Raw genomic sequence first — 27,130 nt, forward strand, 5'->3', positions numbered from 1 at the left:
ATTGTTTTTCTAGTATAAATGAGGAGTTGACCTTGTACCTGGGACCTGTTTCAGTCATATTTTTGGAAGGTTCCAGAAGTCTGAGTGTTCTTACTTCAAATGAAAACTACTTAGGAAACCTGTCAGCACAAATTAGCCTGATAAACTGCTACCAGTGTGTTAAGAACCAGAATAACACCTTCAATGTAATTTTTATTTCACGGTCCCGTGTGGTGACATCACCCAGAAAAATCAACTTTGAAGTGAGATGTAAATTGGTTGTATAAAGTCTGTTGCCACTAATATCATGTCCCAGACAGTGATGTCCCTGTCCCTGACTTTATACCACTATTTTACATCTCACTTAAAAGTTGATTGATGATGCAACCACACTGGGTAATGAAGGAAACATGATCTGGAAGCTGTTAAGTAGTGCTTTTTTTTTTTTTTTTTTAAAGCTCAGTTTCTGCTGACAGGTAAAGTGCATCTCCAAGTAAATAGTACCAGGGACAAGTGATTACAAGTTATCCACCTTTTTGTAGCTGGGATAGATTAAGCTTGGTGGGGGGACCTTGGGCACAAAATCTGGTGGAGGCCCCCACTGAATGTAGCATGTGTAGTAGATAATGAGCAGGAGGATGTCTATCTCCACAGTGATACATCTACATACAGCCGCTAACCCCCCCCCCCCCCCCCCAGTAATACATCTACATACAGCCGCCTCACCCTCACTAACACATCTATATGCACCTCAGTCCCCACCAGCCATGCAGTCCTATGTAACATACACCTCACCCCGCACAAGACATGCAGTCCCATGTAACATACACCTCAGCTCAACAGAAATGTAATCCCATGTAACATACACCTCAGCCCACACTAGATACAGTCCCATGTAATTACACCTGAGCCCACACCAGACATGTGTATGAGTCTCATACACATCAGCCCCCACCAGACATGCAGTCTCATGTAACAAACACCTCAGCCCGCACAAGACTGGGACTGCACCGCTGCCGAGCATTGCTCCAGCCAGTGACAGTCGGCTCACAGCTGACTGTCTGGGACTTGTGGCACAGCGGCCAGCGCTGCACAGCTTGCTGTGAGCTGACTGACCCCACCTGTCTTGGGAGCAATGTGCTGCGGCACTATCTAGGAGCCCCAAAGCCACACTGTATTAAAAAATTAAACTTACAATTGTCTGACTGACATTGTCACCTGGTGGGGGCCCCAGGGAGGGAGCCCCGCCTATAATCCGGCCCTGGTTTGTGGCCAGGCTCTTTTGTAATAAAATAATCTGTAAAACCCCTTTATCTGCTAATCGTTAATGGTTGTGTTTATAAATTGCAGGTACATTGCTGCTTCAGTTTCATCTGATTTGGTGATACACTGCTTCTTCTATCTTTTCTATTTTAATTATTTTTCTTTTACAGTTTTTTTTAGACCGGATTTGAGTGTGAACTATCAGTACTGTCTGATAGCAGCACTGTTCAAGTTACCAATGGCAACCAATCAGAACAGAGCTTTCATTTTATAAATTGCTGTGGGAAAATGAAAGCTGAGTTCTAACTGTTTGAAAAAAAAAAATCCATGTTTGCTTATAAAGAATAAAAAATCTATAAATCTTAATTACAAAAGGCCCATCTACTACTTCAATACAGTTAGTGCTTAGTATACTTTAACCTTGCCAGTAAGATTTAAACCTCAAAATGTTTTGTTTTGTATAAACTTTTACATCATAGCAATGAATGTCGAGCCTGAAAATCCCTGAGCTTCAGTATCTTATCTTTTAGTGATTATTGCTGGTCTTGATACAAACTAGTTTGACCTGTTCATGTGCAAGGAAGAGGGATGCAGTTCTGTATTGAACTGTGTTGTCACCTTCTTCTGTCTGAGAGAGTGTGAGTAGATCATTTCCAATTGTTTAATCAGGATTTTGAGGTTGTGTTCTCAGAGCAGCAGATCTGACAAGTCATTGTTCCATTAATGGGAGCATGCTTCATGTCAACCACAAGAGTGTTTATCTTCATTATGTTCACCGATTGCCTTTCATGGATGAGGCTCAAGAAGGTTCCATTCAGAAAGGAGCTTTGGATAAAGAATAAAAGGATGACATTAGTAGTTTATTCAAAGAAATGGAAGCCTAAACGAGTATGTCCTTTACGACAATCCAACATGCAACCTGTACCACCTCAGTAGATCTTGTTTTTCTTCTGATTTGTATAGATTCAACTCGACCTAATAAATCCTGCCTATTGAAACTTTTCTCCTTACGTGGCCCATACCTATATCTTAGACAAACAATCACCCTCATCATGTCAGAGTTGTTCTTCTAAAGCCATAATAATGAGGCTCTCCCATTTCTATTGTATAAGTCTGCTTGCGACCAAAGCCGAATGATGGCAGCTATTTATCACACACATGAAGGTTGTAGCACCTCTGAGAGTATTTCAGACCTGTGTGCCACTGACCATGGAGAGAGTGGACAGGTCAGCAGAGATGTATATTTTATCTTTACTTCTACAGAATGTCATCTTGCGTTCTTGGGAAATAAACTATATAAATGACTCTCTTCCTTTCTGGTTGAGTCATACTACCTTATTGTTAAAATTTTTACTATATAATTCATATTTGTTACAATATTTGGTTGCTTTCCAAATGTTTATTTATGTTCTTCTCCGCAACAATCATCGTTCTCTTCTTTATCGGATAGCTGCGTTTTGCAATAGTTCCCTTTTGCATTGTTCAGATTTCCTTTTCAGTCAACATTGTGCAGCAATTTACCTGCCACCCCTTCTTCCTGTCACTTAACTGCCTGGGTCTAAATCCTTCATGTTCTCATACCCCAAACAGTGTATATAAACCAGGCGTACACCTCCGTATAAGAACCACTGCTGTTGTTCCATGGCGTTCTCCACTTGGCAAAGAATTCCCTTCACTGCTAATCCCATTACTGATGCCTGGAGTTGCCAAAAAACTCTTAACACATTCAGCACTATTTAGTGACCTGTGTTTGTCTAGTTTTCTATAAATGAGAAGGTTTGTAGAGAGCAAGGAAGAACTTATGGAATAGTATATATAATGCTATTGAGATTCTTATACAGACTTGGAGAAGAGAGAGACCACCTGTGCCTCAGGTAGTAAAACAATGGATTTTATGCCCCTCCTCAACAGATCCACTCTTCTTTTATTTTATTTTTTTTCTTTTATGGATTGTGTCTGGTATTGCAGCAGAACCTTAGTTTGTGTCTCAACTTTAATTTCAAATATAGCCTATGGACAAAACCAGCACTTTCTTAGGTATCTGCTCTTGAAAATTCTACCATTTGTTATAGATCACGTTTGATACTTCCTTATTTACCATGTGCACCATTGTAATCATATGGAAAAATCTAAGCTACACAAAAATAAATGAACCATTGTCTTATGTTCGCTAAACTGCACCTATATTACCCCAGTGGATTTGGAAATAGGGCTTTCAGTGCCCCTTACATAGGCCAGTGGAGTTATAAGTGATGTTTCCCTGCACCTAGAGGTCATAGGGGTTTGTATTTTGAAAACCGCAGCTGTAGACACCATTTATAGATTATATACTGCTTGTTTGTCTTCTTGTTTTGGGAAATGTTGACGTGTCAGAAGAGTTAATTTAGATAATAGAACTGCCACTTTATAACAAAAAGTATTTGTGGCATAAAGTTTTATTCATTATGATTCTCTGCCTATTAACTTTTTAGCATCTAATTGATTCACTGAACATTGCCGAACAATTGGAAATAATCTAAATATAAATCATAATATAGCCACCAGCTGTCTTTCAGAGATCAGTGCATGAGTTATATTAAAATGCAGAAACTACGGTACTTGTTGAATCTACCTTATGGACTATATTTGGCAGTGTATTCAGCCATACTGCATTTTTATTGTGTAGTACAGTAGCTTGCTCTATTATGGCTGTAATGAAACTTCAACTACAGTGCTGTATTGCCACTATGTAAAGCAGCTGAAAGGTCACCACATTTTCACAAATACAGCTAGTGATAGGTTGCCATAGAGCCCTTTTAACTGGCAACCTTCTATATTGGAAAATATTGTTTCCCTTCCTTATAAATCACCTTTATGCTATATTCTCTGGCATCAGGTGGGGTGTGTCCTGCTCCTTTGCTCTTCTCAGCATGTCATGTGACCAAGGTGATGTCATCTAAGGCCCTGTTGCATCTGCAACATCTACCTCATGTATATATCTGATGACACAAAATCACAACAGCCTCCATGGGAGATGGGGAGGTGCAGAAGTAAATGGAGGCATGCTCTGCTTCCATACGATCAGATGCATGCATCGGGTAGACTTTGCAGATGTTACAGGACCTTAGATGACATGACATGACCCTGGCCACATGACTTTACGTGCCCAATGATGTAACAGAGCTCTCTGTCAATGATCCATACAGCTGCAGTTGGGCAGTGCAGTAACCACTTAATATGCAGGGCCTCATTGGACTCACATCAGGTGACTTCCATATAAGTTTACAAACTGTTTTTTATTTTAACATTGCATGTACTCACCTGCCATGGACAGGAACCGTTTAGGCATAAGGACAATGCTTTTTAATCATTTTTGCATTTATTTTGGGTAGGTTAATTTCAATGGCAGGTTCTCTTTACATTTCCGTCAGGACATCCGTCCGACATATTTTTATTTTCATGGGAAAACTCTTTTGAAGCATCTTTTCCCATAGTTAAGTGACTTTTCACTGTTATTCCTCCTGTATATTTCTGAATATGACATTTGGGTGTTGTTGTTTGTCTTCGCCAGTACTGATCAGGTCCTGTCAATGTGTGGGGGCATGCCTCAAAAAAGCTCCAGAATAATGGTTTAAGTTGAAATTAAAGGGGTTATCCGGGTTTAAAATTTTTTTATGGCCGGGCTGGGGAGGGCTATTTAAACATAATAAACATGTACATACCTCCTCCGGTGCTGCCGATGTCCCGCGCCGCGGCCCGTCTTCTCCGTGCGCCGGTTTCAGTACAAGGGCGCACAGGGAGCTTCCGGCCGTCCGGAAGCTCCCATGCGCACCATCTCCCAGCGCTTAAAACGCTGAGAGATAGGGACGGATGGGAGGAACTGTCCACAACGCGGACCGGAAGCTCCCTGTGCGCGGCTTCCGTGCCCCTGTTTGTTTACAGGGACACGGATCGAAGTGACCGCGGCGCGGGACATCGGCGACGCCGGAGGAGGTAAGTCCATGTTTATTATGTTTAACTAGCCCTCCCCAGCCCGGCCATAAAAAAATTTTTAAACCCAGATAACCCCTTTAAAGTGTTTACCAAAATACAAATGAAAACCGTTCTGTCACTCTGTGCAGGGTTTTCAAAGGGTTCTCAGAATTCTGTCAAGGGCTGTGTTGTTCAAAACTTTTGGACTATTACTCAAATCCTAAGTCGGAGGCAGTATTCACAGCTCTTACATGAACTATGAAATATGTATAGCTTGGGGCTTTGTGTGTGTTTTTTTTTTTTTTTTTTTTTTTTATAATCTTCTTTGCTAAAGGTATGTTTGTTATTTGTAATTTTTTTCTTTTTCCTTTTATATTTTGTGGTGTGCAAGAATGCCCTTGCAGCAGTTATCTGCAAAATGCAGTTTTCTTATTTTTGGTGGCTTAAAGGGAACCTACCACCACACATTTACCTATAAATGTGGATCGGGTGGTGGGTGGATCTATAGGACATGAGGATAGCCCTTTTTAAGGGCTAATCCTCACGTCCCCTCAAATTTTTAATAACTTTTATTCCCCTCTTTTCTAAAGAGGCTACTGGGGAGTGGAATAGATGGAGCTGAGGCTACATGGCACGGCTACTCCATGCCCCAGTAGCCTCTTTTTCCCTCCTCTTTGGTGCGTAGCTCCGCCAACCTGCTGTTCTGGATTTCTGGTAGGAGGAACAAAGAGGCTACTGGGGCGTGGAGTAGCCGCGCCGCGTAGCCTCGGCTCCGGCTATTCCACACCCCAATAGCCTCTTTAGAAAATGTACATATTAGGGGAATAAATTGCGGGGGCGTGAGGATTAGCCCTTAAAAGGACTCACGTCCTAAAGATCCACCTACCACCCGATCTACCTTTATAGGTAGATCCGTGGTGGTAGGTTCCCTTTAAAGAGCGACCACTGAGGAAGTATAATACATACATCCGTTATCAGTTTTTCTTCATTTCTGGAAGTGTAAGCAGCTGTGAAAATGTAAACATGCCTCTTTACACTTCCCCCCCCCCAAAAAAAAAACAGATTCAAGCCAACCATAGTAAACATGCAAAAATGCATGCACTTTCAATGCGTTCATAAATGTATCCAGAATGCACCACATGACCGCACACTTATTTGGTCATCACTTACCCCTCCTGAACATCTCCACCCCCCCCTTCTTTTTCTAAATATGGGAGCTGAATGATTGGACTTGAAATGCAACAGCCAGATGCTACTTTCTCCTGGCATCTGTTGCTGAGGGGTGTGTGGTGAGGACACCTTCATACACATCAGATGTCATGCTGTCTCAACAAGGCTGGAAAACCTTGATACATGTGTATGGCCAGCTAGAAGCTTGTATCCATTGTTCTTAAAGGAACAAGAAGGCTGTTTTCTTCAACAAAATAGAATGAAAACTTTTTGTATTTCTCATATTACACTTAAAGGTGTTGTCCATGGAGAAAAGGAAATGGTAACCCTTTATTTATTGCCTTTATTCTACATGATGCAGTGTACAGTTTTTGAAATAAATTATTTATTCTTTGTGTCAATACATTCAAAGGGACATAACTTTGAAGAGAATCCATTTTCAGTTGAACATACTTAGGGAACATGAAACTTGTTGTTCTCCTATAATCCCTTTTGAGAAGGGAAGAGGATGGGGGAGTACATTTTTTTTACTTTACTTTTTATTCTTTTAATCCCACTGTATACTTTTGTTCCCATGCGATTACCAATTTTAACTGTATATCCAGGTGCACAAAGTATCTGTTCACCTGGATGTACAGTTTGGTTGTGTTGTATCCACTGTGTGGTAGACAATGCATCTGATAAGTGGATGCTGCACCACCACCAATCTACTGATAATCGTTCTATAATAATGGTCTGTCCTGGTGTAAAATATTGATAGCCTGTCTATAGAATAGATAATAATTCCTTTAACATAACGCACACAGAGCTCGCCAAATCCGTCCCTGTCCCCATGGGGCTCACAATCTACTTAAAGGGAACCTACCACCACGAATCTACCTATAAAGGTAGATCGGGTGGTAGGTGGATGTATGGGACGTGAGGATAGCCCTTTTTAGAGCTAATCCTCACGTCCCCGCTAGCATACCATAAACTTTATTGCCCTAATATGTTAATTTAATTAAGCGGTTACCGGGGCGTGGAGTAGCCGGACACGAGGCTACACGGCGCGGCTACTCCACGCCCCAGTAGCTGCTTTCCCCCGCCTACCCTGTGATCTTCGGCGCGCAGCTCCTGGCAGCTGCGCGCCCTCGTCCGAGAAGCCGGAGTTCTGCGCATGCGCAGTAACTCCGGCCAAGATGCGCGATCTCGGGAACGAGGCCGGAGTTACTGCGCATGCGCAGAACTCCGGCTTCTCGGACGAGGGCGCGCAGCTGCCAGGAGCTGCGCGCCGAAGATCACAGGGTAGGCGGGGGAAAGCAGCTACTGGGGCGTGGAGTAGCCGCGCCGTGTAGCCTCGTGTCCGGCTACTCCACGCCCCGGTAGCCGCTTAATTAAATTAACATATTAGGGCAATAAAGTTTATGGTATGCTAGCGGGGACGTGAGGATTAGCTCTAAAAAGGGCTATCCTCACGTCCCATACATCCACCTACCACCCGATCTACCTTTATAGGTAGATTCGTGGTGGTAGGTGCCCTTTAACCTACCAGTATGTTTTGGAATGTGGGGGGGAAACCGGAGGAAACCCACGCAAATACAGAAAACATACAAACTCTTTGCAGATGTTGACCTGGATCGGACTTGAACCCACTTCTAACCACTGAGCCACCATACTGCTCACTCACAGATTGGTGGGATTCAAAACCCAGCAGCCCCACATAATCTAATCTCAGCAGTTTATAAACGGAGAATGAAATGGGAAGCGGAGAGCTCTATTCTCTGTGTAGGGGTCTGACCAGGTCATTTTACCTTTAAATGGGAGGGAGCTATTCTGCAAAAAGTTGTTTCAACCACTACTCTCAGAATGAAGCTGTCTGCTTCTAGTTCCATTCTCTGTAAACCAGCTCCCGAGAACTTCTGATTTGTGAGACTACTGGGTGTTGGACCTTCACCTATATGATATTAAGGATCCAGGTTTTCCTATGCTCATTACGTAGACTTTGAAAACTCTAGTTTCTAAACGCATATTGTATTGCTTATGTACAGACCCTTTTTTCTAGTGGGTGTTCAAATACTGAATTTATGAATTATTGGTAAACTAGAGCTGATAAGCAATTCCCTGCCTGAGTATAGGAGTCTGAATTATTGGTATATTAGAGCTGATAAGCAATGCCCTGTCTGAGTGTATGAGTCTGAATTATTGGTATATTAGAGCTGATAAGTGATACCCTGCCTGAGTGTATGAGTCTGAATTATTGGTATATTAGAGCTGATAAGTGATACCCTGCCTGAGTGTATGAGTCTGAATTATTGGTATATTGGAGCTGATAAGCAATTCCCTGCCTGAGTGTATGAGTCTGAATTATTGGTATATTGGAGCTGATAAGTGATACCCTGCCTGAGTGTATGAGTCTGAATTATTGGTATATTAGAGCTTATAAGCAATTCCCTGCCTGAGTGTATGAGTCTGAATTATTGGTATATTAGAGCTGATAAGCAATTCCCTGCCTGAGTGTATGAGTCTGAATTATTGGTATATTAGAGCTGATAAGTGATACCCTGCCTGAGTGTATGAGTCTGAATTATTGGTATATTAGAGCTTATAAGCAATTCCCTGCCTGAGTGTATGAGTCTGAATTATTGGTATATTAGAGCTGATAAGCAATTCCCTGCCTGAGTGTATGAGTCTGAATTATTGGTATATTGGAGCTGATAAGCAATTCCCTGCCTGAGTGTATGAGTCTGAATTATTGGTATATTAGAGCTGATAAGTGATACCCTGCCTGAGTGTACGAGTCTGAATTATTGGTATATTAGAGCTGATAAGTGATACCCTGCCTGAGTGTATGAGTCTGAATTATTGGTATATTAGAGCTGATAAGTGATACCCTGCCTGAGTGTATGAGTCTGAATTATTGGTATATTAGAGCTGATAAGTGATACCCTGCCTGAGTGTATGAGTCTGAATTATTGGTATATTAGAGCTGATAAGTGATACCCTGCCTGAGTGTATGAGTCTGAATTATTGGTATATTAGAGCTGATAAGTGATACCCTGCCTGAGTGTATGAGTCTGAATTATTGGTATATTAGAGCTTATAAGCAATTCCCTGCCTGAGTGTATGAGTCTGAATTATTGGTATATTAGAGCTGATAAGCAATTCCCTGCCTGAGTGTATGAGTCTGAATTATTGGTATATTAGAGCTTATAAGCAATTCCCTGCCTGAGTGTATGAGTCTGAATTATTGGTATATTGGAGCTGATAAGCAATTCCCTGCCTGAGTGTATGAGTCTGAATTATTGGTATATTAGAGCTTATAAGCAATTCCCTGCCTGAGTGTATGAGTCTGAATTATTGGTATATTAGAGCTGATAAGCAATTCCCTGCCTGAGTGTATGAGTCTGAATTATTGGTATATTGGAGCTGATAAGCAATTCCCTGCCTGAGTGTATGAGTCTGAATTATTGGTATATTAGAGCTGATAAGTGATACCCTGCCTGAGTGTATGAGTCTGAATTATTGGTATATTAGAGCTGATAAGTGATTCCCTGCCTGAGTGTATGAGTCTGAATTATTGGTATATTAGAGCTGATAAGTGATACCCTGCCTGAGTGTATGAGTCTGAATTATTGGTATATTAGAGCTGATAAGGGATTCCCTGCCTGAGTATTTGAGAGCAGATAAATGTTACATTCTGTTTGTTTGTCACATATGGACATTGGGCATGATTAAGGTAATTTAAGAAATCCATTGTGGAAATCAGAACTGAAATACCACACACATATCTGATATATGCAGTATTACAGGAGGAAAACATATTGCCTCTAAGTGGTGTGATGTGACAGAACAGCCACAAGACAAATTTGTGAAGACTCCATATTGCTACTCAGTTTTTGCCTCAGGGCTGACAGTGCCTGTGTGACTAGCATGTGAGAGTCTGTCAGAGATGTATTTCTCAATGTCTGTGTATGTCATGACCACATTGTGACACATTTTATTATTCTGTATTCACCATACAAAATGGAGGTTACCAGGTTCCGGGATACTATTTGTGAGACTGGGATTTGTAATAATTGAAACAAACGCTTTTTTCCCAGGGCATAGCATTTCCTGACTGATTTTATTTATTGCGGATGCCCTCAGCATGGTTAATACAAAAATGTATTGCTGCCAGATGTCTTACAATAGGTGCATGGGTGTTGTTTGTTGGGTGGGGATTGCAGAGTTTAGTACTAATGGCAAGCTGCCCCCTGACACATAGGACATAGGAATTTTCCATCTTCCTGTCTTACACCAGGAAAATATTCTATAGAACAGTACAGCCTCTGTGGGGAGGGGGTTACAGAATGTTGTGCTGTGTTTCCATGTGTGCCTGTGTGCTTTTTTTTATTTTTTTTTTATTTTTTATTTTTTTTTGAATGTGTATTTTATACAGAAGATTCACATTTTGATTTCCTTTTGGAGATCTGAAACGTAAACAGTGTGATATGTAGGGAATGGTTGTAAGGTGTGGAGTGTATGAGGTTGTACAGGCTGTAAGTGTTTGTGTAGAAGGATGACAGGATGTCTTGGTGGTCTTCAGGACAGATCCTCTGTCTACGAGTCTACGTGTTGGACTTCTCCTAACAGACCCCTTAGTGTTTGATGTTCAGCTCCTTTTACAGTCCAAAAGGTAGTGTGGTAGTAAAATTCCTTAAGGTTTCCTGCTATTGGAATTTCAGTACATTAGGATTTGTATAAAAGGAATTGTGCTGTACACGCAAAAGGGGTTTTAATACTTTAATATAAGAACAGTCTGAGTCCGGCACCCTCACAGAGCATTTGCTTGCAGATCTGCTCTTGTGTATTCCAGTTCTCTTTTTCAGGCCGGAGGTTTCTCATTTGATGAGACAAATTGCCCATTCAGAAGAATGGGCAAGTACTAAAAAATCAAGCAGCACTAATATAATACAGTGAACAATGAAGACACCATATCCCTCATCTAGTGGCTGCTGTATATTTAAACAGTTGATTTTAGGGGATGGGGGCGTATCAGAACCACATCAATCTGATATTTGACTTTCACGTCCATGAAAATATTTCAACTGAGCCAGAGATGAAATATCTGTTGCCTCAGTGGTCACAAGAACAATGACTTTTATCAGTGGCGTTGCTGTTCTTGCTTCTGTGACCATAACTGTAAACTCCAGAACACTCTGCATTTTGAAAGTATTCCGCAGACCAAGAAAATGACACATGTTTATATATACTTTTTCTTGCAAAAAACAAATATTTAAGTAACAAAAAAAAGCCTACAAAAATTAAAAATTCTCCAAACTTGCCTTTATTCCCTACAAATGGTTGTTTGTCAAGCAAAATGCTGTTTTGTCATGTTTTCTGAAGACTCATAGAAAAATTACAGCTTTACTAGAACCTTTCAGTATTTCCATTTACATGTTTTTAAACATGCGGAAATGTAAAGATGTGAATGGGCACCATAGCTGAAAGTCTTTTGGAAACCGCCTGGACTACATAGAAAAGCTGAGCAGAGAAATGGAAAATAAGTGCTCTTGTCGGGCCGTATAGTATGAGAGGTTATGATCACTCTCTCTCAATAGTGGCAGATGGGCACATCTATAGTCCCACCATATTGGTTTCTGCACCCATATAAAGGTATATAAGGGCAGGGCTCTTGTAATAATAGATCTAATACTTTCCTCCAGCACTCCTGGTTGCTTCCTCCTCTTCTCCTGCTGGCAGCGCGTCTAATGTTTAGTGATAGGTTGTCGCACATAATGACGTCACGCCGGTCTGTGTCATGCAAAGCTATGAGTCTGTCAATTACGTTGCTGTCTTAAAGACACTGATGTAATTGATTTTCAGGTAATGAGGACTTGCCAGCATTTGGCAAGTCTACTACTGGCAATCAGCCGCCTCCCTCAGGGGTCCATGATCTGCTATCTGAGGCAGGGTTTTGTCCTGAGTGTGTCAGAGCTATAGACACAGGCCAAGGGAGATGCAGTTCTCATGAAGACGCTGAAGTTCCCCTTTCTGTTAAAGGGGTTATCCGGGTTTAAATTTTTTTTTATGTCCGGGCTGGGGAGGGCTAGTTAAACATAATAAACATGTACTTACCTCCTCCGGTGCTGCCGATGTCTCGCGCCGCGGCCCGTCTTCTCTGTGCGCCGGTTTCATTACACCGGCGCACAGGGAGCTTCCGGCCGGCCGGAAGCTCCCATGCGCACCATCTCTCAGCGCTTACAACGCTGAGAGTTAGGGACGCATGGGAGGAGCCGTCCACATCGTGGACCGGAAGCTCCCTGTGCGCGGCTTCCGTGCCCCTGTAAACAAACAGGGGCACGGATCGAAGGGACCGCGGCGCGGGACATCGGCGGCGCCGGAGGGGGTAAGTACATGTTTATTATGTTTAACCCTTTCAGGACCTGGCCCTTTTTTGTTTTTTCATTTTCATTTTTTACTCCCCATGATCAAAAATCCATAACTTTTTTTTATTTTTCCATGTACAGAGCTGTGTGACGGCTTATTTTCTGCGTAACAAATTGCACTTCATAGAGATGGTATTGAATATTCCATGCCGTGTACTAGGAAGCGGGAAAAAAATTCCAAATGCAGTGAAATTGGTAAAAAAACGCATTTGTGTCGCCTTCTTGTGGGCTTGGATCTTACGGATTTCACTGTGCGCCCCAAATGACACGTCTACTTTATTCTTTGGGTCGGTACGATTACGGGGATACCAAATTTGTATAGGTTTTATAATGTTTTCATACATTTAAAAAAATTAAAACCTCCTGTACAAAAATTTTTTTGGGGATTTTGCCATCTTCTGGCGCTAATAACTTTTTTATACTTTGGTGTACTGAGCTGTGGGTGGTGTCGTTTTTTACGGATTTTGATGACATTTACAATGTTATCAATTTTAGGACTGTACAACCTTGTGATCACTTTTTATAGAATTTTTTAATTTTTTTAAATGACAAAAAAAGTGCCATTTGCGACTTTGGGCGCGATTTTCCGTTACGGGATTAAACGCAGTGAAAAACCGTTATCATATTTTGATAGATCGGGCATTTTCGGACGCGGCGATACCTAATGTGTTTATGATTTTTACTGTTTATTTATATTTATATCAGTTCTAGGGAAAGGGGGGTGATTTGAGTTTTTAGGGTTTTTTATTATAATTTTTTTTTTTTAACTTTTTTTTATTTTTAGTACTTTTCAGACTCCCTAGGGTACTTTAACCCTAGGGGGTCTGCACGATCCTATCATATACTGCCATACTGCAGTATGGCAGTATATGGGGATTTTACTACTATTGTAATGCATGGGTTAACCTGAAGTAGCCTCGGGTCTTCGTGAGACCCGAGGCTACCATGGCGACGGATCGCCGCTCCCCGATGACGTCACGGGGAGCGGCGATCCTCGAAAAGATGGCGGCGCCCACGCGAGGTGAAAACACCCGCGATCGGTGCTAGCACCGATCGCGGGTGTTACCGGTAAGCCTTTGCTGCAATATGCAGCAAAGACTTACCGGCTATGGAGAGGGCTCAGCGCGTGAGCACTCTCCATGCACCCGCGGCCGACCCGTGACGTGCTATTACGTCACGGGTCGTGAAAGGGTTAACTAGCCTTCCCCAGCCCGGACATAAAAAAAAGAAAATTTCAACCCGGATAACCCCTTTAAACACATGACAAACATGCAAGGGTGCAGTAACAGTTATCCTCTCCTTTCTCATCACTACTGACTCCATGTACCTCCACACATCAAGCTAGAAGAAAAAGCAAATACATACTGGACAAACCAAACATTCTCTGTTTTTAAACCTAAACACTCTGTGTTACATTTGTAGGCCTCCAACTAACTCTCCCCCCCCCCATCTTCCCTTCCAGCCCACGCACACTGTGATTGTATGATTTTTTTTAATTTTTTTTACTGTCTATTTCATTTCCTGACAGGATGGCATGAAAACTTCCCTTGGGATTTGTGTGTTGCCATATTTTTTGTGTAAATGTATTTATTTCTCTGGCCATCCTATCATTGTGTAGACCCCATGCTGCTCCTCCATCTCTTGCCCAGAATGTCACTGATACATTGCAGGTTCTAGCAGCAGGACAAGCTCTAACCCAAACAAAGCTTCTTTTAGATTTGTGCCTAACTGTAAATAGTTGTTTTGTTTTTCTCCTTTTACATTTAAAAGACTTTTTTTGACTATGCATTGGGGTTAATGCACACAAAAAAGAAACATTCATGCTGTGTCCTGAAGATCTATTTGTTAAACCGTTAAAGAAGAGTTACAAAAACTTTTTTTTATAGTTTATCTTTTTAGGACATTTGTCATCAGGTCTGTGTCACTTGTCCTGTCACTACTACCTGTTGGAGCAGCTCACAAGGATCCACCCCAGCCTTGATCTAGTCAATTCATACATTAATCATTATAAAATCATCTTTTCTTTATTATGTAAATGAAGCTGGTCACATGGTCAGAGGCAGTGATGTCACCCCTGTTACCTTTCCCTCTCCTCCCCCTGCTCATGTCGGTGTGTAATGTATAGTAAAGCATGGCTGGTGTCTGTGCTTTACCTGCTGACATGCTCTGTCCTCATAATACACATGTGTGAGACACAGACATCAGCTACACATGTAGCTGACATGTTCTGCTATAACATGGCTGCCCGGAGCTGTTGTATTTCTCCTATACACACACAGACTGCAGGGGGTGCCAGCACCAGGAAGCACATGGAGGAGACATTACAACATTATACCTCACATCATTACACAGGCTGTCTGTCATGTGTATAGGAGTATCTCATACACACAGGCTGCAGTGGGCGCCAGCACCAGGAAGCACATGGAGGAGCTGTTAAACCATTATACCTCACACCATAATACAGGCTGTCAGTCAAGCACTCGGGGGTGTGGCTGTGCTTGCCACTCATAAATAAGCTGGACAGCTTGAATATGATAATGACTCATTGGACATCTCACAGGTCATTTGCATACAGTTTTAGGACCCAATAGCTTAAATTTACAGGCACGTAGAGGGAGAATGATAGAGGTAATGCTTTCAAATGGCAGTTTCTGAAAATATGTTTAGTTTAGGGGGTTATTTTTCCTGACGGGTTCTCTATAATTAGATCTGTCTTGTAGATTTTATAGCTATATATTCACCCCTTCATATACATTTATTCGGATGTGATCCACTGACCCCATTGCTTGGTGTAACGGTAAAACATGTTGAGGATGGGGCTTTTACATTGCTACTGATGTTCATTTCTATGGCTGTTGTGCAGTGTTATAAAAGAACAGCTGAGGCATTATGCACAGAACACTGTTGGGCTTTTAACCCTTTTGTTTTGGTGTTCGTTAACAAAAATGTGTCTTGTTCTGTATGGGGTCCTATCTGTATTATAGAGAAGCTGATCTCATTGGCTATAGTTCTTTGGGAAAGGATTCTGTATAACTTGTCATTCATTCGTTAAATATCGCCTCTTTCTGGGCTTCAAAATCTGAGGGATGAACTAACCACTGCAAACCTAACCACTTTAGACCTTAAGGAAATGAGAATTCCTCTAGATGCCTTGGAACTGTCTATCCCAGAATTACTCAAACAGGATTGAACCACCTCAGGGCTCCAGTATGTAGACAAATAAATCAGAGACAACACTTTTCTTTGCTTTTCTGAAACTTCCTCCGAATTTAACCTGCCCCAAGAGAAATTCTATAAATTCTTGTGAGATCTACCTTAAAGGGAATCTGTCATCGGGATGCCCATTTTTCACCAAGAACGGGTTCTCAAAGCCCATTAGGCTGGGTTCATGCATTGTTTTTAGTATATGCCCAGTGTATACATCAGGGAAAGCTCCCGACTTGTGTTTGTGTACCCATTGTCCGGATCAGTGAATCCTCTGGACCACCGCGGGAGATGGAACTAGCTGACACCTGGGACCGGAGTCTAAGTGGCACCTGGTTTTCACCAGAGCCTGCCGCAAAGCGGGTTGGACTTGCTGCGGCAGGATACCACCAAGTCGTTCCACAGGTGTGACTAAACCCGTGGTGGCAGCGAGGTCGTGGTACCTTAGCAAAAGACAGTCTCGGGGTCAAGTCCAGGCTCAGGGTCGGGGCAGGCAGCAGAGATGCAAGGTCAAGTCCAAATCCGGGGTCCGCAACGGGAAGCCTAAGCAGGTGGGAACGGAACACAGGCACACGGAACACAGCAACACGGAGGAACTTGTGTAACACGCAGGAATAATCACCAGGAAGCTTTCTCTCAGGCTGTAAGGCACAAAGATCCGGCAAGGCTTGCAGGAAGAGGCAGGTTTATGTAGAATCTGGAGAAGCTTAGGGAGGGGGAGTGAGCCCAGGAGCCGGGACGGGTGAGAAGCGCTGGCGGCGCGCAGAGGAGCACGGGTGACCACCAGTGACACCCATTTTCATGAACTGGCAGACAGAGACAAAGCTGTTGCCTCCATCTGACCAATATATGACATATACTGTGAAAGAGATAGCAATCTGTCATTCCATCCCTCTCCCACCTGCTGAACGACATAATACACTCAGCTGAAGCAATAGAAGCCTACGGGTAGCAGATACAATATATTGCATCCCTCCACCAGTCTCGCTGAGCGGATACATAGCTTAGCAGGAGAGAAGACGCCAGTGATATAAATCGTATAAACTCAGCACTCAGAAGAAGTTCAGTTGCAAATATTTTCTATTTATGTATCACCGATTGGCAATCCACATCTATTTTTTTACGTTTGGGTCTGTTAGACCTTCAGGGACAGGATTGCTGGTGGGTAGAGATGAAGAAAAGAAAGTCAACCCAATAGGGATAGATAAGCGTCTTGTGTATTGCGGCACTGCATAGGAAGCAGATTGCTATCAGTGTCTCGCAATACACAAGACTCTTATCTAACCCGATTGTGCAATCCTGACCCTGAAGAAGGTCTAACATAGACCCAAACGTAAAAAAATAGATGTGGATTGCCAATCGGTGATGCTTTAATAAAACATAATTTGCAATTGCATTTCTACTGAGTGCCCAGTTTATACGATTTATTGAAACAAGGATTGGTATCTGGTGCACCTACTACGTTTTTTGTTCGACATGGTGGAGTGACGTGTATTAATATTCTAAGACACTGTTGATGTCACTGTTCTTATAGTGATATCACTAGGGGAAACTCCCTAGAAGCTAATCTCCAGCAGTTACCATTGTTCACTCTTCCCCCTGCATTCAAGGGGAAGGAGGAGCCGCTGTGCGACGTCTATGCCATATGTTGTAATGTCATGTCAGGATGTGTCCTTACAATGTATATAAACAACTTGTGAACCCGGTCTTACATAAATATTCCAAAGGTGTATTGTTTCAGAAAAGTACAGTTTTGCTACAATCACTTAGTTTAGCTTACCTGGTTACCTGACAGAATTGACTGGTGAGTCCTGTGGGGGGCATTTTTAAATCTAAACGGCCATCTGCTCCTGGATCCCTCCTCTGTGCCCATACACTCCAGTTGCTCTCTCTCTCCCACAGGCTCGTAGTTGCTGCCCATCGCATCCGCTCAACGCAGTAAGCATTTCCTGGGTTTGCGCGGTGAGCGCTCTCCTTCTGTCATGTGCACTGACTGGAGACCAGGAATTTCGTCTTCACGTCTCAGTGTGCATGAACCAATTGATTGGTATTGTATTCAATACAACAAACATGGCATTAGAACACTGCCAACAGTGCCACTTTAATAAATCTGATGGGCAATGGAGCTTCAAAGACACACATAGAACCGTCATAAGGAGCGGATCTAACAATAAATTTCCCCCTCTAAATCCTGAACTGTACCCACTCCAACACAGAGTTGTGCTATGTCACTTACTACGAAATGGTAACTAGAGACAATCCTGGACAAAATCAGTTTAAAAAATCTAAGATCTGAGGCAAATAACCATTGACCATATTTGACAAAGAAAAAGTGAGAGTTACAGATATCAGACCAAAACATTACAGTGAATGTAAGAAAAACTGTCCTGAACCAATGAAAAAACTTACCATGTGTGGTGTTGTAAATGGTCATGGTTTAAATGGAAGCATCGTCTCGTAGCCATCTTGTAATTCCTAGTAATGGTGCTAGAACATTCAGAGTTATCTCCAGGGGCGTTGCTAGGGTGGTAAAAGATCCGGGGCACGGGCCCCAATGCATGTGTATCAGACGTTCAGAAATGCCCCCTCCTGTATATAACCCCCTCACATGTGGCTGTGCCAATAACAACACAAGAGAAATCCTGACTTAAATCCAGTGACTGCAGGTGACATGTCCACTTCACTATTAGGGTGGTGGCACACGTGACGTTTTGAACCTGCTGTTAGTCCGTTTTTAGTCATGCGTTTTCAGTCCGTTTAAAAACGCATCGGTTTTGTCCGGTTTTCCCAATTATCTTAATTAAAAACTAGCAAAAATGGATGTGTTTTCTAAAAACGGGTTCAAAACGCCACATGTGCAACCACCCTTAGACCCGGCATCACCACGTCTCCTCCTTTCTGTGGAGTTTACCCCACAGACATCTTATGTCCTTAATCGTCCCGAAATCTTGGTTCTCCGAAGTTGCATTCACATGTTGCAGTTTCAAATCCATCGCAATCAGTTTTGAGGTGATTTTGGGTGCAGTTTTGTTATTTTAACAAGTGAAAGACATTTGTGGAGCAGGTTTCCCCTTCAAACTTAAATTCACCAGTTCATGTCTTTCACTCGTTAAATTAACAAAACTGCACCTAAAACCACCTCAAAACTGATTGTGATGCAATTGTAACTGCAACGTGTGACTGCATCCTGACAGTGTTGTCCTGCTGCTGCCCCTAACATACTGTAAGGGTGATGTCACAGGTGGCATTTTGAACGCGTTTTTGGCCCGTTTTAAGCAGCCCCTCAAAAATGTTTTACGTTTTTTTTTATTTTTGACCAGTTTGAATTTAGATAATTGATCAAACCTGTCAAAAACGGATGCGTTTTCAAAAACGGACAGCTTAAAAACGGGCCAAAAACACGTAAGGGTGGTGGCACACGTGCCGTTTTGTTTGTGTTTGCAACGTCTGCGATCGGGAACGAGCCACCGGTGTTTTGTGTTAATTTAATGCAAAACACCGGCGGCTCGTTTCCGATCGCTTCCATAGAAACGCCGATGTGATCGGGCCGCGGCCTGCCGAGGTGGGTGCGGCTTTGTCTGCATTTGCAAATGCAGACAAAGAGGCACGTGTGCCACCAAGGTTGCCCTCACACGATTGCATTTAAACAAATACAAGACACCATGCGCTCGTTATACATCACATGCATTTCACTGGAAACTCATGTGAGATCAAACCTAGGCCCTTCCTACTGCCACGTGTGAACACGCCCCAAGAAATGTCCTCACACAGCCCCCAGTAACGTCCCACACACAGATCCCCCTGTCGTGTAACGTCCCACACACAGATCCCCCTGTCGTGTAACGTCCCACACACAGATCCCCCTGTCGTGTAACGTCCCACACACAGATCCCCCTGTCGTGTAACGTCCCACACACAGATCCCCCTGTCGGTCATGTGATCGTGACATCATCACAGGATCACACTAGGATCGTGAAGAGAGAGAGGGGAGGATGCTGGGGCACCGGACCTGATGTCCTGCAGACCCAGGGAGAGGGCACGAGCCCCGGATCTTTTGACCTAGCGACGCCCCTGGTTATCTCGCTTATAAACTTGAATCAACGCTGGACATGAAGGTCCTGTTAAAGGTGCTCAAGTTTAGAGTACCTCTGTCCTGTGTGACCAGTGGGCTACTTGAATATCAGTGTTTTTTAACGAATTAAAGTTTGTTATTTGCCATTTATATATTCTCTTGATACACATAAAGTGAATTTGGAACTTTTATTTGGTATTACTTAGAATAGCTTGTATTAGTATGTCATACAACAATCTATTTCCCAACTTTGGAAAACCAAAAGAATTCACTTGATTGAGGAAGTTATTTTAAAACTCCGTAACAATGATATGTATGAGTACATGTTTACACACAAACAACGCACCTGTGGTAAATTCGACTTTAAATAGAATTACGGAACTGGAGAACCTCATCTTGGGCTAAATCCTACCTTATAAAAAGCAGTGATTATCCTCCTATATGTGCTATATCTGACTTACCTACCACATTTGTTTTTTTTCAATTTCAGACATGTTATGATATATTTGGACTTTCCTATGTGATTATTGACCATTCTTGTGTATGTTCAATGTAAATAAAACACAAAATTTTGAAGCTGCCAGAGGATTGTCACTGTTCTTATAGTGATATCACTAGGACAGTGATGGCGAACCTTTTGGAGACTGAGTGCCCAAACTACAACCCAAAGCGACATATTTTTACAAAGTGCCAAATACCAATTTAAAGTAACTTATTGCTCCCAGCTCTGTCACAGACTCGAACGTATTGGTGTCCCGAAGACACCAATACAGTACAAAGATGGAGCAATGTGGATTATTATTGTAGATTCCCTCTAAGGTCCCTCTAACAGGATGAATCACAGGCCCTGAAAAGGGGCTTCAATGATAATCCTGCTCTGTCCACTCCTCCTGTACTTCAAGTCACTTTAAAATAGTGCTGAACACGGCACGTTCTGGGCTCCCTGTGACTGCAGGAGGAGGAGTCCTGAATGGTGACCTTTGTGCTGGGTGATGGCCTGGGTGCCCACAGAGAGGGCTCAGAGTGCCACCTCTGGCACCCGTGCCATAGGTTCGCCACCACTGCACTGGGAGAAACTCCCTAGAAGCTAATCTCCGGCAGTTACCATTGTTCACTCTTCCCCCTGCATTCAAGGGGAAGGAGGAGCCGCTGAGTTTATTGATAAACTCCCTATGAGTTTATCAATATCTTTTTTTATTTCAAACTTTTTAATATACTTCTGTAAAGGGGTGTTATTTTGTAAAGTAATTTTCAAATTGATTGTTAATTTTCATCAGAATCTGCATGCAGTTTGGATGGATTTCCGGTAACGTTTAACTGACGCCATGGGGAACCTAAATGCATTATGACATACATGTACGTCGGAAAATGTGGTCAGTTGCCCAAATGTGCGTCTCCGCGATCGCCTGGGCTCAGTAGCAGAGCCTGTGCGATCGCTATAGGAGCTCAGATGTACGTGACTGCCAGGCTCCCGCAGTAACAGCTGGGATTGCGAGTGACTGTTTAACCCCTTAGACGCCACAGTCATAGTGACGGTGACATCAATGCAGCAGAGCCAGGTACTCACCCAGCGGGTTGGCATCCTCTGTGCAAGGCACAAAGGTGCAGACTGCTTCCATGGCAGCCCTGGGGTCCTCTAAAGGTCCCCAGGACTGCTGGCAGTAAGTGCCTAACACAGTGCCTGTCAGCCTATGCAGAATGCACAGGCTGACTAAGGTGAAATACTGCAATACATTAGTATTGCAGTATATTACATTGAACAAGTGATCGAATGATCACTTGTTCATGTCCCACACTGGGACAAAATAGAATGGCAAAGGTGTAAATAGAAAATGTATAAAGATCCCCTAATGCCCCATCACATATAAAAATCACAGATTACATATAAAAACAGCAAATCTCCAACAAAACACGAACGTCCTACAAAGCAAAAACTTAAAACCCTTAATCGGAATTAATGGTTTTCTTATTCCACACCAAGAAAGAGTTAACAAAATCTCATCAATTTGCTGTTGAAACCCCCCCCCCCCTCCCCCAAATGATGCACCTGAAATGTGTATTTCATCCTGGAAATAATAAGCCCCAATATGTCCACATTAACAAAAAATAAACATTTTATAGCCTGTAAAATGTGATAATACAACTCTGCCCAGAATGGCGCCTCCTTCTCTTCTATGCCCGGTCGTGTGCCCATACAGCAGTTGGAACAGAAGACCCTATTAGTTTATGTTCTATTGGTACAGAGTTGTTATGTAGCCATGTGCATGGACATGGTGGTATAAGAGGGTCCTTCATTTTTTTTTATTTTTTTTTTAATACTGCTCTCACCCTTGTCAATGTAAGGAGATCCAGATTTATCCTTTTGATTTTTATTAGCGGTTCCTAGGATAGGAATGTACTGTAGTTTAAACTTCAGAGAAGTTTCTCAACTTGAACACTGTTTTGAAAATTACAGTGGAAAATTCTAAAATGACACCCTTCACTAATAAACCTCAGTGATTAGCAAGTTACAGTCTGTAGTATAATAGCTACCAAAGACACAACATGATATGGAAATTGTGAGAAAACATGATGAACAATTAACTATACATAACTTCCCAGAACTGTCCTGTTTTGTAAAGTTTTCTTCTTAGAACTTCCAGTTTTTGAAATATTTTCATTATTAATACCATCATCCATAAATCTCTGCACAGTGCTTCACCCTCCATCTTTGCCCTCATCTCAGTCAGCCCATGCTAATCAATCTACCAGTGATATAAGATTACTTTCTTCCTCACTTCTCCAAGACTTCTCTTGAGCTGCACCTGTTATCTGGAATGCACTACCTCAAACCTCAGACTAAGACCCCTTTTACATGAACTGATTTTTTTCTGTTGTATGGTACTGTACTATTTCGCTACAGGTAGCATATGGGCACATGCTGTTCAATGGGCAATAGAGTCATCCATTTGAATGGACGCATTGCCCAGAGGACTGTGCCATACACTAGGGGTAGAGGGGGTGTTAGAAAAGGAGAGCTTGCTCTATTCCCCTCCACACTTTTTTTTTCCTCTAAACTTCCGCTGATTTTTTTTTTTCCTCCTGTCTAAGAAATCCCTTGTCACATGATACCATTAAACAGGTTACTCTTCTGACCGATGCACCCTGGCTTCTGTAAATATTGATATGTTTAGCTATCTATTAATTTAAATATTTTATCCCTTGAAGAATGGTTAGACCATTGTACAAGCATCATCACCTATTGTGTGACCCCTTCGTCCTCATAGACTGTAAGCTCTTATGAGCAGTGCCCTCACTCCTATTGTTTCATCTGACTGTTATTCACCGATTTTAATGTTTTATTTTATTCATATATATATCCCATGATCTGTACAGTGCTGCAGAATATGATGTTGCTATAGAAATAAAGCTCTATTTGTGATTTTTTTTTTGTGTATATATAAAATGCAGTTCATTACATTTTATTTCTTTGTCATTTTAAAGAGTAACTAAAGTTTTTTTATTTTCACAAATCACTAGCTGTTGGCATGTAAAACAATTTTGCATATTATCTTTGTTACCTCTATGCAGCAGTTTCTTCCTCAGAGCTATCCCCCTCAGATTATCTCATTACTGCAGTAGCTGCTTCCTCTCTTTGCTGATGAGCCCTGGAGTCCATAGTATAAACATCAGTTAAACAAATCTATGGTTGCATGGGAGGGGAGGAGCTGCTGCTCCCTGCTCATAGAGAAGGAGGTCATGTGACAGTGTATGAAGCAGAGCTGGATGTGTGAATGCAGATGCAGTGAGGTACAAGATCTCCCTATTCCCTATCAGTCCCTCCATCCAAGTCTGTGATTTTACAAAACCTTCTCTCTTCCCTCCCCTCATGCTGCTTCCTTCCCCCACTTTGTCATTGGCACTATCAGATCTGTGCAGATAAGCTATTAACCCGTAGTGCTCACACAGCACAGGCTATAGACTTCATGTAATTTGGTTTGCTTATGATTTCTAACCCCTTTTACTTGTTCGCTGCTCCTCCATGCGATGGAAGCTCCCAGGCTGTCACCATATACATCCTGTATGTGCACTGTGCAGTTTTCAGTGGATTTACTTGTGGGAAACTAAATGAATTTACTGTAGTGATGTCATTCGCGAACGAGTCTGCTTCGAGAGCCAGCTGTTTTACGCGAACGACTGCTCACCGAACCCCACCCCTAACCAGCTAACCACACCCTCTTTAACACTATACAATACAAAGTGGTGTGGAGTAGGGGTACTGGCTGGACTGCGGCTCCCTATTATACATGTAATAGGGAGAGGTTCAGGAGCCAGAAGAGTTTGCTGTTAAATTACTTTGAGAGAGAACACAAGGCCTCATGGGATCTGTGGGCAATCTAACTGGCCTTGGTCTGAGGGCATAGACTGACAGATATTAGTCTCCGCCCACTTCACTTCTGGTGAGAAAGATATTTGTCAAACACTTTCAGAACAGAAAATGCCATATTTTTGGAAAGAAAAGGACGATCAGCACAAAGCAGGCATCGTTCTGTTGTTTGTTTTCAAAGTGGGAATATCATATAATAATTTGGTAAAATCACTAACTTTACAGTTACGTTTGGGTATGAGGACTTAAAGCGTATCACCGCAAATATTGGCCATTAGTGGGTATCGTGTGCCAGCCCAGCTTCTATATTGATGGTACCAGATGGTGTTCAATAGAATACTGTTTCTGAGAAGTATTTGTGGAACTATACCTTTAAACCCAAGATTAGTTTATGGGTATAGTAAGAGATATAATAATGGCATGCCTACCCAATTGTGTCTTAAATTAGCATCCACATGTGGTCAGGACTATCTCACAACAATCTTTAAAGTTCTTGCTCTTCAGAGGCATAAACATGAAGGAGCACTTTATTTAGGTGCACCACTGCCTTGTCTAAAATTAGCTGGAAGGAAAACAATATATGGGCTGCCAGCTTCACCGCTCTCCAGAAAGTTTTTTTGTATTTGATGTGTTCATTTTGTGGTTGCAGACTAAATTGATAAACTATACCCATTTTACCTTGTCCTCTGCATTTGATGCTCTTCTCTGTGGTTTGTGTCATACCCATATTAAATTTTTCATTGTCTTTTATGTTTAGCACAAAACGTATTTGTTGAAATGGTATGTAATAAATGTTTTTTTTAAAGAGAAAAAAGTTATTCTAATTAAGGGCTTCAGGTGTTATGACACATGGGGTTATTGCATGCTAGACCTCTTAGATCAGTGGTTCTCAACCTTTCTAATGCTGTGACCCTGCAATACAGTTCCCCATGTTGCGGTGACCCCAAACCATGCACAAGAATATTGTATTTTCAACCAAAACAAGATAAAATCGGGGCTCTGATGGCTTTAGGCGACCCCTGTGTTTTGGTCGTGCGACCCCTGCTGGGGACCCACAGGTTGAGAACCCCTGTCTTAGATTCTGTTGGACAAGCTGTATTCTGGATATGAGGGTGTTTTGTACATGTTTGATACTTTGGAAAGAAGACCCCTTGGCCAGTTGCATTTTTCCCTTTCCACAAAGAGAACAGAGGCATGCTTAACTGAACCAAGCATACGTGTGTATTTGAGTTTGGCAGGAACAGCTGTTTAAGGTGTAGACGCTTTTAATAAAGGCACAGGAAAAAAAAATATTATCCCACATTGAATTTGTACATAAAGTATAAATTGTACACGCAATGTAAATAAGGCTTAGAGCAGGTTTGCTTTTTAACTTTGGAAGCCTATTATCTATTGATATTGATGGTCTTTATCCTTTCTTTTGCAGCCTGTCTATTTCGTTATAACTTATTGTCCTTGATCTACCTGCTGTTCCTGCTACTATTACCATGGTTCTCCAGTCCATCTACACAAAGCATGAGAGGTAAGGAAATTATTTGTGCACTGATAAAAAGCCTAGATTAATGGTCTATAAAACAAATGTTATTTTTTCAGTGATACACTTTCTGTATATTAGTCAGGATTTTTAGTGGGAACTTGTCACCACATTTTTCACAAATGCAGCTAGTGGCAGGTTCCCAATGAGACCTAGTAACTGACACCATTCTTTTAGTTAGTGTTTCCTTCAGATACCCATATATTCATCTTTATCATTTTACCTGGTATAGAGGGATATGTAGAACGAGTGGAGGTGGGCGTTGAATCCAGCAGCTCCTCCCCATGCTTCCTACGCATGCAGCAGCAGGGTGTCAGATAATTAAAAGGGCTCTATGGGAAGCTACCACTGGCTGTATTTGAGAAAAAAGTGGTGACGGGTTCCCTTTAAAATCTCTACTTGCTGCCATTCATCAGGATTTTTGTTATTTGCTTGGAGGAAAATGTTGTAATCAATTCTTTGATTTTTTTTAACTGTTTCCTGTTTGAACAGTAGCAAAACTCTTCCAGATATCCATTGCTAACACTAAACAGTCTGAATTAATTCCATCTGTCTCAAAAAGACTGCCAAACAAGGAATCCTTATCAGGCTTCTCATAAAGTGACATCATATTATTAGAGTTGGACACCTCAGGGCAGAGCTGCCATTAGGAATTTTGGTGCCCCTGACTGGAAGATTTTTGTGCCCCCCACCGGCATCATACACCATAATGCTGCCGTGTCACAGCTGCGTGACGTCATAGTGTATAGTGATGTCATAGCGATGTGCCCAGATTTTTTTTTTTTCAGACTGATGGTGGAACAAGTAGGAAAACAGTGGGGCCCTTGAACTCAGTCCCGCGAGATCCCCCATGATGGCAGCCCTGCCTCTGGGCTTCAAATGATCCTTGACGGGGCCATGCAGCGAAAAACTGTAGAAAGGCATCATCCCTGCCAAGTGGTGGGGAGGACCAAACCCACTCTGCAGCCTACATTTAAAGTGGCTGTGCATTGCCTTTCTCCATTTTAGCAAACTTAACCTGTTAACGCCGATGCCGGTTCAGCTCAAGATCTGAGCCAAACCGGCACCCCAGTGTAACACCCACTTCGATCCGTTTTCGGGGGGCGCCGATCGTTGCTATGGCATCACTAGGGTCCGATCTGGACCTTAGTGTTGCCTGCAAGAACTGCCGGTAAGATGGCATC

The 27,130-nt window shown here is 42.3% G+C and overlaps 1 protein-coding gene across 2 annotated transcripts in view; it reads left to right on the forward strand.

Moving 5' to 3' along the window:
* Positions 1–27,130, forward strand: part of PIEZO1 (piezo type mechanosensitive ion channel component 1 (Er blood group)) — a 135,608-nt gene that overhangs the window by 18,678 nt on the left and 89,800 nt on the right. For both annotated transcript variants that reach the window (XM_072117469.1, XM_072117470.1), the window contains exon 2: positions 25,839–25,934. In XM_072117469.1, the coding sequence (XP_071973570.1) occupies positions 25,839–25,934 (96 nt within the window). The remainder of the gene's footprint in view (positions 1–25,838; positions 25,935–27,130) is intronic.

This window comes from Engystomops pustulosus, chromosome 7, assembly GCF_040894005.1.
Source record: "Engystomops pustulosus chromosome 7, aEngPut4.maternal, whole genome shotgun sequence".
NCBI lineage: Eukaryota > Metazoa > Chordata > Amphibia > Anura > Leptodactylidae > Engystomops > Engystomops pustulosus.